Raw genomic sequence first — 13582 nt, forward strand, 5'->3', positions numbered from 1 at the left:
GCTCCATCCACCAACGCCACGTTGCACCACAGACTGTCCAGGAGTTGGCGGATGCTTTAGTCCAGGTCTGGGAGGAGATCCCTCAGGAGACCATCCGCCACCTCATCAGGAGCATGCCCAGGCGTTGTAGGGAGGTCATACAGGCACGTGGAGGCCACACACACTACTGAGCCTCATTTTGACTTGTTTTAAGGACATTACATCAAAGTTGGATCGGCCTGTAATTTGGTTTTCCACTTTGATTTTGAGAGTGACTCCAAATCCAGACCTCCATGGGTTGATAAATTTGATTTCCATTGATAATTTTTGTGTGATTTTGTTGTCAGCACATTCAACTATGTAAAGAAAGGAGTATTTAATGAGATTATTTCATTCATTCAGATCTAGGATGTGTTATTTTAGTGTTCCCTTTATTTTTTTGAGCAGTGTATTTGAAAATAGCTAAACCTAAACCCTAACCCAACCTGAGCCTGATGCTTAACAAAAAAGCCCAAACCCCAACTCAAAACTTGATACTTTGTGGCTGATCAGGTTGGGGATGGAGCTCTACTGTAGAGAGCTAGGTTAGCAGTTTCCCCTAGCATAGCATAAAGACGGGAAGAAGTATCTCTGTACTGGAAGCACAAATCTTTTTGCCTGGGTCCGGTCCTTTGAATCTGCCCACTCCATCGAGTGGACAAATTCTCCTGGAAATGGAGTATAACATGTTGACAAATCTGTCAGAGATCAGGCCATAAATCTGTGTGTCCACCCTCCCACACCTAGGTTTTCGATGGAGTAGTATCTCTGCTTGCTGTCCACTCGGACCGTCTCGGCGTAGGGACTTCCCACTCCGTAGCCAATGATATAACCTCGAACTAAGATGTTTGGGCTGAGGGGTGGAGTCCAGGACATGATGATGCTGTTGGGAAGCGGCCTGACGTGCAGGGAGCTGGGTTGGTCGGGAACCTGACTCTCTGCAAAGACACAAACAATGAAACGTCACACCAAACAAGAAGACAACAAGTGATAATCTCAAACCTCAGTATTTCTGTGGTCCTGGCTTCAGCCCTGACCTACACCACTGGCGGTTTTAAAGCTACCCTGTTAGCAGCAACAGTAGCAGGTGCTTGGAGCAATTGGGCTAACAGTTGCTAACTCTGTTAGCTGTGTATTAAACCCTAATAAGCCCTGACACATTGTGTTATTCCTCAGCATCAGATTAGATCAGATTAGCGCGCTCTCTGCCTCAGGGGGAGACGGTTCATATCACTTTATTGAGTGATAATCAATTGAAATGAGATTTGCGTCTCCCTCTGTCCCAGCCTGGAAACACAGTTAGCATGGATGTGTTTGTTTTTTATCTCTGGCTTCCTGCTGACCAGGACATCCTCCTCCTGAGCTTCAACCAGAGGTCAGTTTTTCCAATTAGTCTGCTAGAAATTATTAGATGACCAAATCCAAGAACTGCCAGCCCATTTGCTGTCTACTTTCTTTCTCCAGGGGAAAAAAGCATCTTCCTCAGGTACTGTAAAATAATTTCCAGACCAAAGCCAAATTTTCTAAATTTTTTTTTGCAAACTTTAACGCCCTCTATATAGCATGTATAATGAGTATACAAACATGGTTTTAATTAAATAATTTACAACAAACTGTACTGTAAGTCTCTGCAGCTATTTGACCATTTTAATTGTTTATTAATGTATAATAGTTGTCAACAATTATAACTTCTCTTATGAAGACATATTTTATATTACTACAACTGTGTTTTACCATATTGCCATTCATTATTTGTCTATACCTTACATCAGCCTTCTTCTATGGGCCCCCACAGAAGGAGTATAATTGTAGTCAGATACATTAATAAACACTTAAATCTGCTTCTAAATACATTATATTTATCTAGTTGGTTTTTCAACTCATGTTGTGCTTAATGTCTCACGTCAAAAACACTCGTGAGGGATTTATTGCATGTTTGCATGTTGATTAGCCTACACACTAATAAACAGTAGTCGGAACAGATTGTGTGGTGGTCATTTACTAAATAGAAGCAGAGGAAAAAAGATCTTCTGTTTTTCCAGTGGAAGTCAAAGCAAAGGCAGGGAACCTCTGGGTTTCGTTGCTTCAGCACTTGTTGCTATAGAAATAGGAATTTATTCTTTCGGGAGTATAGAAAAACTCTCTCAAATAACTTTCTGTCATCTCATAAAACATTTATCAAATAATTACATTACTTATATAATAACTATAAATATGAAATATAACTAACTATATAACTAAATGAGAGAGTTTAAGTAAAGCGTTTCTATGTATTATTTGTGTTTGTTTCATTGAAAATCTGTCATTAGCTGTAACATTTCATTTAATTTCCTTCCCTCTGTCTTCCACATCCCCCTCCTCCTTCCAACCTTCCGATCCCTCCTTCCTCCCTCCTCCCCTGAGGCAAATCTATCCAGCATCTATCCATCTCAGCCCTTAACTGGTGAAATATTTATGTGTGTTAGGACAGTGGAGGTATTTACATGCTGTTGCACAGATCACACACGCACACACACACACACACACACACACACACACGCACGCACACACACACATACACACACACACACACACACACACACACACACACACACACAAACCCTCTCTCTCTTTCTCTCTGTTCTCACCATCCAGGTCGTTCTCCGGCGTCTCAGTGGTGTACCAGTCACTGGCCGGACCTGTTCCATTGGCTGTCATGGCTGCTACCTGGAAACTGTACTGGCTGCCCTTCTCTAGACCTGGAGAGAGAGAGAAGGGGAGACAGATAGAGAGAGAGAGAGAGAGAGAGAGAGAGAGAATGCCATTACAAGTGAGAATAACTACCTTACTGTATAAGTGAACTATACATGTGTCCATGCATGCTGCAATACATATTCCTGTAGTTAATATAACAGCAACAGTGTAGAAATGGGCAAAACTTGTGGTTCCAGGAATGTTTTTTTTTGCTATATGAATGTGTGTTAAAAGTTTTAACAGTAACCTCAGTGATCATGGCTCAGTGTACCATTTTACATATCTTCCAGACTAAAGGTTTCTCCATCAATTTAGTCTGAGGACTCTGAGGTATCCATCCATAGCTGTGACATCAGAGCTCTAGGAGCTACAGTTGCGAAGTGGCAGGAGTTATTTCCAGTGTCCAGCATTTCTGCAGTAAATGTCTGTTTTATTTTCTCACAGACAATGTGGACCGAGCATTTCAAGGCTTAGATGGTCATGAAAGTCTCCTGACTGAATCATCAGTACAAACAATGAACAACTATTTGAACATCTCTGTTAAAAAGGCAAAAGAATGCTTTCTCACACTGTAACTACGAAATGTTCTGAATTTGCTAAAGTCCTGCTTCACTCCCCTGACTTCTTTGCCATTGCAATAGTAGCAGTGGTTTAGGGGTATCATATCTAAGGCCAAAAATGGACTTTTGATGAAGGACACTTGGAACTTGTTTGTTGTGACTTAGGACCTAACCCTGGACTTAAGACTTGCTTATGACCTGTAAAGCAATGACTCTGTCCAACTTCTGGGAATTTCCAGTGGGATAAAATACATCAGGGACCCGCAGCTCCTCCTGCTTTGCTACTCTCTCTTCAGAATGCTTCTGAATTTGGACACAGTCTTCTAACCTTGTTATGTTCCTTTTTTTCTCAAACTGTTTCAAAATCTGCAAGTGTTCCACATAAAGTCCTGATCGGTGCACCATTTAGATTTTAATGATCCCGTGACCTGTCCTCTAGAGTTGCTCTAAGAACAAAGCTCCACAGGTAAAGATCTAAGAATAGAAACATCATCAGTATGTTGTTTGTTCTATCCAGCGCTTTAATATTGTGGCTGTAACAAGCACTGCAGCCTCTGTGGTAGGCTTGCAGGATTTTACACTATTATTCTTGATCAATTTTATTTTATGATTTGGCGGTGGCAGTGTAGAACCTAAAGGAGCAAACCTCTGGTTTTCAGTTTGAGCCTACAAGCAATTTTAGTTCAAATATTGGCTACAGAGCGAAGAGACACGTTTTAAAGCCTCTGATTCCTTCTCACTGGAGATGTTGTGATCTTTGTCACACTGAGTTTACTGTGTAGTGAAAATGAAAGTGTTAACACAGGTTCAATGTGTCATCCTTTTAATCCTCTGAGTGAAGCAGCAGTTCTTTATTTTATGTTTTGAAATTCAGTTTCTTATTCTCAGTCAGTAAAAAGAGTGTTTATTGCTGACAGCCAGGCTTGCAGGCGGCAGATCAGATTCAATACACACATAAACACCTGCCAGTGGGGAATGAATTCCTGTGCGGACAGACGGATGAAGATAACCATCAGTGGAAAATAATGAAAAGGAAGATCAGTTTCATTCAAATCCTGCCCACCTCAAATTGAAATAATAGCTGGTGGCAGTTTGAATGCAGACACACTCGCACATGTGCAGATTTCTTGGTTTCGGTGGACTGCTTAGAGGAAAAGCAGTCCACTGTGTAACTCACCCACACTCACAAACGCGCATTACGTCTGTGTTGATTGAATGTTTATGTCAGACTGCTTTGCCAGCCTCAGGCGACCTCCAGTGAAAACATTTGTTAGTGTTTTCCTTAAATCCCTGCATACTGATATACAGTCTGGGTAAATATAGAAATGTTGTTAGAATCAAGGTCCTTTTTTTGGAATTTGTTCCAAAAAATTAGCCTGATTGTAAAAACACAGAGACCAGTTTTACAAAACTTTCACTATTTAAATTACCTGAACTTCCAAAATCAAACTAAATATAGTAAGAATAAATCAAACCGTGGAGACTCACCTGTGAACAGGTACCAGAAATTGTTGGGTTCGATGGCCTCTTGGTCTCCACGGCGACCGGTTTTCCTGTATTTGATCTTGTAGGCAGTGATGACGCCGTTCTGGGCGCTGCGCTGAGGCGGCTGCCATGACACCTTGATGCTCTGAAAGACAATCACAACAATGAGTAAACTAATCGTGCTGCAAAACATCCTCTGACTGAAGACGTGAACAAGTTATTTATGAGACAATGGGCCCCTGGGCACAGACAAGCAAAAGCACTTCTGAGGAACTTTTGGATGCATTCTTGGGTGGCAGAGATGCCGGAGATACTGGGTACTGCAGTTGATCAGTTCTGCCCATAAACATGAAGTTTGGGACACAATGTTAAGGGGTCAGATAGTGTGAATTTCGGTCGGGCTCTACTTAGATGTACCAGAGTTAGCTATAAGCTCATTTACATTTATAGTCCCTGGGCAGGAAACAGAGAATAAATAAACACTGTAGTATAAAAACGTGATTACAAGGCAGTACATATTCACATCAGCGCCAACAACAACAGGATTTCACAACAACTGAAACCACCTGTCATCCTGATGTGTCACAAAGATGACGTGGTTTAGCATTGTGTCTGAGCGTGTCTGTGTTTTTATCACAGCGAGGTGTGAAAAGCGACTGTAAATCTGACCGGCGATCAGCAGAGGGGCCCGTCTGGTTTCTGCTGTGTTTCTGTATTTGATTCAGATGAGTCTGACACTGACTCTGTTTGTGTGTGTACGTTTGTGTGTGTGTATATACATTGTGTATTTATCTGTACGTGTATGAGTACGTGTCGGTGTGTGTGTGTGTGTGTGTGTGTGTGTTTGTTTGGGTGCGTGTTGCATGAATTTTAATTGCTTTATTTGCATGTTAACAACCCACCTCTGACAGACACACACACACACACACACACACACACACACACACACACACACACACACACACAGCAGATGTTTGCTCGGCCCCCAGTGTGCTGCGCTCTGTGAGGCAGCTGCCATCAGCCAATTCACTGATATACTCAGTATGACCCTGTGTGTGTGTTAGGTGGGCTGAACAATAATGAATGAAGATTAATAGATTAGAAACGATTTGAGCCATCTCTCTCTCTCATCATGTTTTACTGTAACAGTTTGTTTACATAGAAATTCTGCAGGTTAACTTTAAAACATCCACGTTGAATCACCTGCACTGTGACACCAAATAAGGATTAATCCATTTTATGCAACACACGCACAGCTCAGAACCAGGCGGCCACTTAAACACATACAGATTGTATCACACACATTCACACATCTGTTGTTGGTGTCACATCAACACACACGTACACACGCTCAGAATGATGGTGTGTGTTTCCCTCCATCAGCTGTGGTGTAAGTCACCGGGCCAACGAGCAGTTTAAATATTCAGCCAGTGTTACTGTGACGACGGCCACAGAGGAATTCATTAACATTTAGCTGCACCTGTTCCCTCTGCTGCTTCTCATCCTGCTAATTGATTACAGCAGAACTGATTACAGGGAGGGGGGGCAGAAGGATGGTGGGAGAGAAAAAGAAAGAAAGGGACAAATTGAATAAATGTGTGTGTCGGCCAAATTCCTCAACACGCTCCCTCTCTCTCTGTCTGGTCGGGCATCACCATGCGCTTCATTAACTAATTAGCCACTTTGACAGGACACAGTTGGATGTGAGGTCTCCATGGAAACGATACAGAAGTTAAATTCATGTTGGAGCAACTCCCACAGAGACAGAAAGAGGCAAACGATCCATGAAGGAGGACAACACCACCACCACAATTCTCTACCGGGAGACAAATACTACAACCATGCTTTCGTTTTTTATTCATCAGACTGTTAGTACTATTAATAACATCACTGTATATAAGTACATCACTGCGACATACTGCTATGATTACAGTACCGTCTGCTGCTGCGGCTACTGCTGATACTTTTCCTACTACAGTAATCTGCTTGTACTTCTATTACTGCTGCTAATACTTCTATTATTGCTGCTAGTACTTCTATTATTGCTGCTAGTACTTCTATTATTGCTGCTAGTACTTCTATTATTGCTGCTAGTACTTCTATTACTGCTGCTGATAGTTCTATTTCTTCTGCTAGTACTTCTATTTCTGCTGCTAGTACTTCTATTTCTGCTACTTGTACTTCTATTACTGCTGCTAGTACTTCTATTTCTGCTGCTAGTACTTCTATTACTGCTGCTAGTACTTCTATTTCTGCTGCTAGTACTTCTATTTCTGCTACTTGTACTTCTATTACTGCTGCTAGTACTTCTATTACTGCTGCTAGTACTTCTATTTCTGCTGCTAGTACTTCTATTTCTGCTGCTAGTACTTCTATTACTGCTGCTAGTACTTCTATTATTGCTGCTAATACTTCTATTACTGCTGCTAGTACTTCTATTACTGCTGCTAGTACTTCTATTATTGCTGCTAGTACTTCTATTTATCACTTATTCCATCACCAAAAACACTCATAAAAGTGAATCAAACTTAATGTTATCTGGTCCAGTTCACTCATCAAACTCTCTCTCTACTTTTACTATGACTACTCCTGTTGCCATAAGTGATCTCATTGTGAAGTCAAATTCTACATCCTGCCGGCTCGATCCTACACCTACTGTTTTGCTTAAGATGTGTGTCCTCGAGGTTGCACCATTCATAACGCATATGATAAACTGTAGTTTAGCTTCTGCCATTGTCCCAGCAGAATTAAAAACAGCTGCGGTGACCCCCATTCTTATAAAACCTGGCCTTGATCATCTAAACATGGACAATTACAGATCAATATCCAATTTAACATTTTTAAGCAAAATCCTTGAAAAGGCTGTTGCTTCGCAATTGCAATCTTATTTGGATATAAATGGTCTTTTTGAACCTTTTCAGTCAGGTTTTCGCCTATCTCATAGCACTGAACTGCTCTTCTGCGTGTGGTTAACGACATTCGTTTAGCCATGGATTCAGGGTTGATAAACATCTTGATGCTCCTTGATCTAAGCGCTGCTTTTGACACAGTCTGCCATGAACTACTTATTTCTCGGCTTTCTGATATCGGCATCTGATATCTGGCTTATTTCCTATATCAGCGACAGAAAGTATTATATCAGCATACAAGGTCATAATTCTGCCACTATTTCACTTACACAGGGTGCTCCTCAAGTTTCAGTTCTTGGTCCACTATTGTTCATCATCTATATACACCCACTTGGTAACATCATACGCAGGCATGGACTTCAATTCCATTGCTATGCTGACGACATCCAAATTTATTTCACCACCAGCTCCGATAGGCCATCCCTGCCTGATTTACTCACTGCATGTATCAGGGACATCAAGCATAGGATGTCCCTTAACTTCCTCAAATTAAATGACAATAAAACTGAGATATTAGTGATCGGCTCTGCTGCCTCAGTCAAAAGGATGGACCAGTCCTTCTATATTGATGTTTTCCATATTAAGCCTTCATCACTGACTCGTAACCTCGGTGTCTTATTCGACTCAACTCTATCTTTTGGCTCTCATATTTCTTCTCTTGTTAAAAACTCTATCTTTCATCTTCGGAATATTGCTCGTTTAAGATCTTCTCTCACTTTAGCTGACGCTGAAATCTTAATCCATGCATTAATCACATCACGTCTGGATTATTGCAATGCTTTATTTCTTGGTCTTCCCAAAAAACTTATTGCAAGATTACAGTACATTCAAAACTCAGCAGCAAGAGTTCTCACCTCCACCAGACGTTCTGCTCACATTACTCCGGTGCTTCATGACCTTCACTGGCTATCCGTGGCATTACGTATCCAGTTTAAGGTATTGCTTCTAACATTTAAGGCATTAAATGGTCATGCACCCCCATATTTGTCTGATCTTTTCACCTACCGCCCTGCACGGTCTCTCAGATCAACTGAACTTGGTTTATTGTCCATCCCTCGTTTCCGGTCGTCTACAGTAGGTGGAAGGTCATTTAGTGTTAATGCTCCAAAATTATAGAATTCACTGCCCCTTTCACTTCGAAATATTTCATCTGTGGCTACATTCAAGACACAGTTAAAAACATATCTATTTAACATGTATTTTGTTTAAATGTGACTATATGTATCCTATGTGATTGTAAGTTGTGTGTTAGTGTGTAAATGTACCATGTAAAGCAACCTTGAGCTCTGGAAAGGCGCTATATAAATAAAACTTCTTCTTCTTCTGTTACTGCTGCTGGTACTTCTATTTCTGCTGCTTGTACTTCTATTACTGCTGCTAGTACTTCAATTACTGCTTCTGCTGCTGCTCTCATGGCTGCTACGGCTGCAATTGTATTGTGCTGCTTGAGTGTGTCTACAGTGTGAACCATCTCACTGGTTGCCATCAGACCTACATTGTGTATTATTGGTTGAAGTCCACTCTCCACCTGCTGCTAACGAAACCACAGTCTGCTGTGTTCATTAAGTAGTTCACTTTCATCACTTTTGCTGCGCTCACTGAACTAAACAGGCTCCATGGATCAATTAAGACGGTTTCAAATGTACTTTCGTTCGTTGTGTGAATTAGAGGTAAACTTGCCCCAGGCTGTACTGTAACACTGAATCATTTCCCCGTTTTTTTTTTTCTTTCTGAGTGGAGCAGAAAATGTCGGGAGCAGAAATCCCCCCTGCAGCTGCTTTGTATTCAGATGGAGACATTGTAAAGCAGCAGGGCAAGAGAAGCCATGGCCTCGTTCACAGCCTTCTAACAGGCGGAGTCTCAGTCTTTTTTAATTTCCCCTCAGAGGATGCGAGTAAAATGCAGGGAGGTCTGCACTGATAATAAATACTGATAATAAGAAAAAAAACAGTCATAATCACAAGAGGCAGAGATGTCTGAGGGAAACTTAACGAACAAAGAAAGCACTGCTAATATTACTTAGTGTAATATATATATATATATACATATATATATATATATATATATATATATATAATAATCTTAATCAGGATTTCACACCACACCAAGCTTTGTCCTGTGTGAGTCCTGAAAAAAATCTTGAACTGTGATTGATTATTAGTTGTAGAATTTATGATAAACAACTTTTAGATGTCAGTTCATGGTTAGCCTATAAACAAATCTCTTTCTCAGACTTTTTTAAGTGTTACCATAACCGGTTGTGTTTTCTGTTTTAAACTACTTTAACCTTGTAAAGTAAATGAACTCGGGTGCAAATTTCAATGTGTTACTTTAACTTAGAATAAATTAATAGAAAATGGCAAGTTGTACAAACAAGATATTGATACTATTGATAGATATTTTACAGTGAATTTAGATTATTGATGAGCCAGCTGTATATACAAAAGAGATAATAAACAACAAGTTGTACATTCCATGATGGTAAAGGCTGCTGCAGAGGTAAGAGCCACCCAGCACAAAGCAGAGGGTGGTTTCGAGATGCGCCTTCAATTTGGACTTTAGATTCATGCAAATATAAAACATGTTTGAAATAAAATTTGTGTGGTTCTCAATGAAAGGTTTATCCTTTTTATATATGAAGACTACCACATTCATTTAAAACTCCAAACACAATCCCAGAGGAAAAATCTTTTGCTCAGAATAGTCTTTTCTTTAACTCTTGAGAAAACACTAAGATCTCAATAGTATATCTTTTTGAGATCACTCCAATCTGAATTTTTGCTCCTAAAACTCCTTAGGAGAAAAGGATGAGATGAAGAGAGAATGAGGTTTTGAGACTTAGGTAAGACAAGTGGATACTGAATTGAGATTACAATAGGATAAATGAAAGTAACAGATGAGATCTCATCATTGTATCTTTTGAAATCATTAATGTCTTGCTTATTGCTCCTAAAAAGCAGTTGGGAGCTCTGGGGAGATGTTTGTGAGCTTGATTGTATCACATTACTGTCTATGCTTGGAGAACCGTGCTGGAGGTTTACCCTGCGGCAACAACACTGCCACTGCGCCATCCAGCTAAAATTAACAGTGAAGGACTTATTGTCTTTAAATAGAGTACACTTTTCCTTTACTTAAAAGAGGAGAAATACCATTTCCACAATTAAAGTCCTCAAAATTCTACTCAAGTAAAAGATATAAAAGTATTCCATAGTGAATGTACTTAAGTATCAAAAGTAAAAGTGCTTACTCTGTATGACAGATACATGTTGTATCTCAGTTCTTGCGTGCATTAGGTCCTTAATGAATTAATCTCTAAACATCATGTCAAAGTATTGGGTCAAAATTTATTTTATTTTTCTCACTAACTTGTAACAGATAATAATAATAATAATCTTTTGATCAGAGTAAGATAGAGATATGTTTTTTGCTCCTGAGGCCAATATGAGAAAACTGAGAAATATGAGAAGAATCATGGGATCCCAGGAGATATAGCTGAGTTTTCTTTGAGCTCTTTCTCTGGTCTCATGGTCCAATGTTCAGGAGACTTATTTAAGATCAGTTAGAGATCTCGTGTTGATCAGAGTCAGACATAAATGAGATTTCATATGGTTGTTTCTCCTGAGAAGAATTTGAGAAGTGGGAGAAAAGGCCTTTGGTCTCACCTTGTTATTAAAAGCAGCTCATTTGTGTTTAGGAGAAAAGAAGGAAACAACTGAGATCTCATCTTGGATTTTGCTTTCCTATGGGATAGTCCAGTTATAGTGTCGGATAAAAGTTAATCCACACCTTCCAGCCAACCAGAATAGACAATTTTCAGTGGCCATGGCCCAAACATCTGGGTACAAATAACCTGTAAAGTTTACATGCAACACACATCCACAGCGTCACATAGCATCACGTAGCATCATGTAGCATCACCTAACTTCAAGTTCTTTGATACCTTTTGCATAACGCACAGAAGAAGTCGAGGTACAGTAACAGTTCGGGGAGCTGTGATGAAATTGATGCTATTGTGACGAGTTGACACACTTCAGACTTCACACTTAATGCTCAACCAATGCTTCATTCAATAGTTTTCAGTCTGAATAACTCTTGATGTTGCATATGTACAAATAGGATTTTGTGTGATGGGTAATGTCAGAGACTGTTGTACCATGTGACTGGTAGGTTAGCTGTGACATCACTGAGCTTCACCTGTCACCGAGGCCAAAATACAAGAACAAGGGAGACAGCTGACACCTTTGTCCAGAAACCAATTAGGTTTAAGGAATCATCAATTTTGACTGTTTCACCTGCTCTGCATAAAAGTTTAGTTTAGACTTTTAGAGCCTTGAAATCACACTTCATACAGTCAGTATTATTGTTTTTCCAAATGTACTTTGTACTGCTGAGCAGTTTGTCCGATCGATGGATGAAAAAGCTTTGAAGAAAAACAAAACTTGAATCTAGAATTAATTCAGTGGGTTTCTCTTCTGTTTCTGTATGCTGAGCTGCAGTGTGAGCGCTGCATACAGAACACCCCATCTACCCTGTGACCTCCACACACACACACACACACACACACACGCGCACACACACACACACACACACACGCACGCACACACACACGCACACACGCACACACACACACACACACACACACACACACACACACACACACACGCGCGCGCACACACGCGCGCACACACACACGCACACACACACACACACACACACACACACACACACACACACACACACACACACACAGGGGCAGGTGAGTAAACACTCCCTGAATTCAATCTGTGATTGTTTGTTCATGTCCTCTGGGTGAGTGCTGCAACTACATCGACCGTGTGTGTGTGTGTGTGTGTGTGTGTGTGTGTGTGTGTGTGTGTGTGTGTGTGTGAATGTCCTCTGGGTACAAGGAGCAATCACATGGAGGGCAGACTGTCTCTATTTGCGCTGCATTACAACATGCAATGCCTGGCAGTGTGTGTTCATAAAATAAACAGCTGTTTGTGTTTGTGTTGAATATACTAAAGTACACACGGAGGTGTTTTTGAGCAGTTGGTCCTCTGCATACACAAAATATTTTAAGGATTTTCAAAGACAGCTGCTGAGTGTTAAAGTTTTCACATTGACATTCAAACAGAGTGGAAGCTATTGTCACTCTCACACTGATGACAGAAGATGACAACTATATCTGAGTTATTATATTGTGAAAGTTTGTTTACATCAGTAATGCTTCGAAAACAGTGCGCCAAAACAGTACGATGTTTTAATTAATTGACAATTTTTTTTCAATGAAACTGTATATCATGAAGTTATACTACTTATATATTTATTGTTGATTAGTTTTTTTTAAAGGAAACCTATTATACTGCATTTCCAGTCCTATATTATAGTTCTGTGACTCCTGTACGACAGCTTTGCATGATTCCAAGTAAAAAAAAACAAAAATTTTCTGTCTTATGCTGGCTCTTCATGTAGGCCTTCATTTCAGCCTCTGTCTGAAACAAGCTGTAGATGCTCTTGTCTCTTTAAGGCCCCCCCTCTCAAAGGCCTCTGTCTTCTGATTGGCCAAGACCTGAAGCATGTTACCAGGCTGTTGTCGCTGGGCGGTATAGAAGACAGACTGAGCTTGTTGCTTTGCCAAGAAATGATCATATATGGCTCTGTGTAGCTCCGTGTGTCGTAGAACGTTGGTAGAAAAAGCAGTTCAAAACAAAGCCTTCAGAAGAGGAGGAAATCTGAGGTTTTGGCCGACAGGGATTTCTTTAAAACACTTTAACCTCATTATTTGAAGCTTTGGACATTTTTAACATGAACATCCAACATTATAACTTTGTAGATAAGTCTCCTTTAAGAATCGTTTAATTGGTTCATTTGAGAGAC

The 13582-nt window shown here is 40.3% G+C and overlaps 1 protein-coding gene across 1 annotated transcript in view; it reads right to left on the minus strand.

Moving 5' to 3' along the window:
* dcc (DCC netrin 1 receptor) overlaps window positions 1-13582 on the minus strand; it is a 370318-nt gene that overhangs the window by 85272 nt on the left and 271464 nt on the right. Inside the window, exons 15-17 of the mRNA XM_046066250.1 lie at window positions 4800-4941; window positions 2646-2756; window positions 762-956 (exon numbers count right to left, since the gene is read on the minus strand). Coding sequence (XP_045922206.1) covers window positions 762-956; window positions 2646-2756; window positions 4800-4941 — 448 coding nt within the window. The remainder of the gene's footprint in view (window positions 1-761; window positions 957-2645; window positions 2757-4799; window positions 4942-13582) is intronic.

Source organism: Micropterus dolomieu, linkage group LG13 (assembly GCF_021292245.1).
Source record: "Micropterus dolomieu isolate WLL.071019.BEF.003 ecotype Adirondacks linkage group LG13, ASM2129224v1, whole genome shotgun sequence".
Taxonomy (NCBI): domain Eukaryota; kingdom Metazoa; phylum Chordata; class Actinopteri; order Centrarchiformes; family Centrarchidae; genus Micropterus; species Micropterus dolomieu.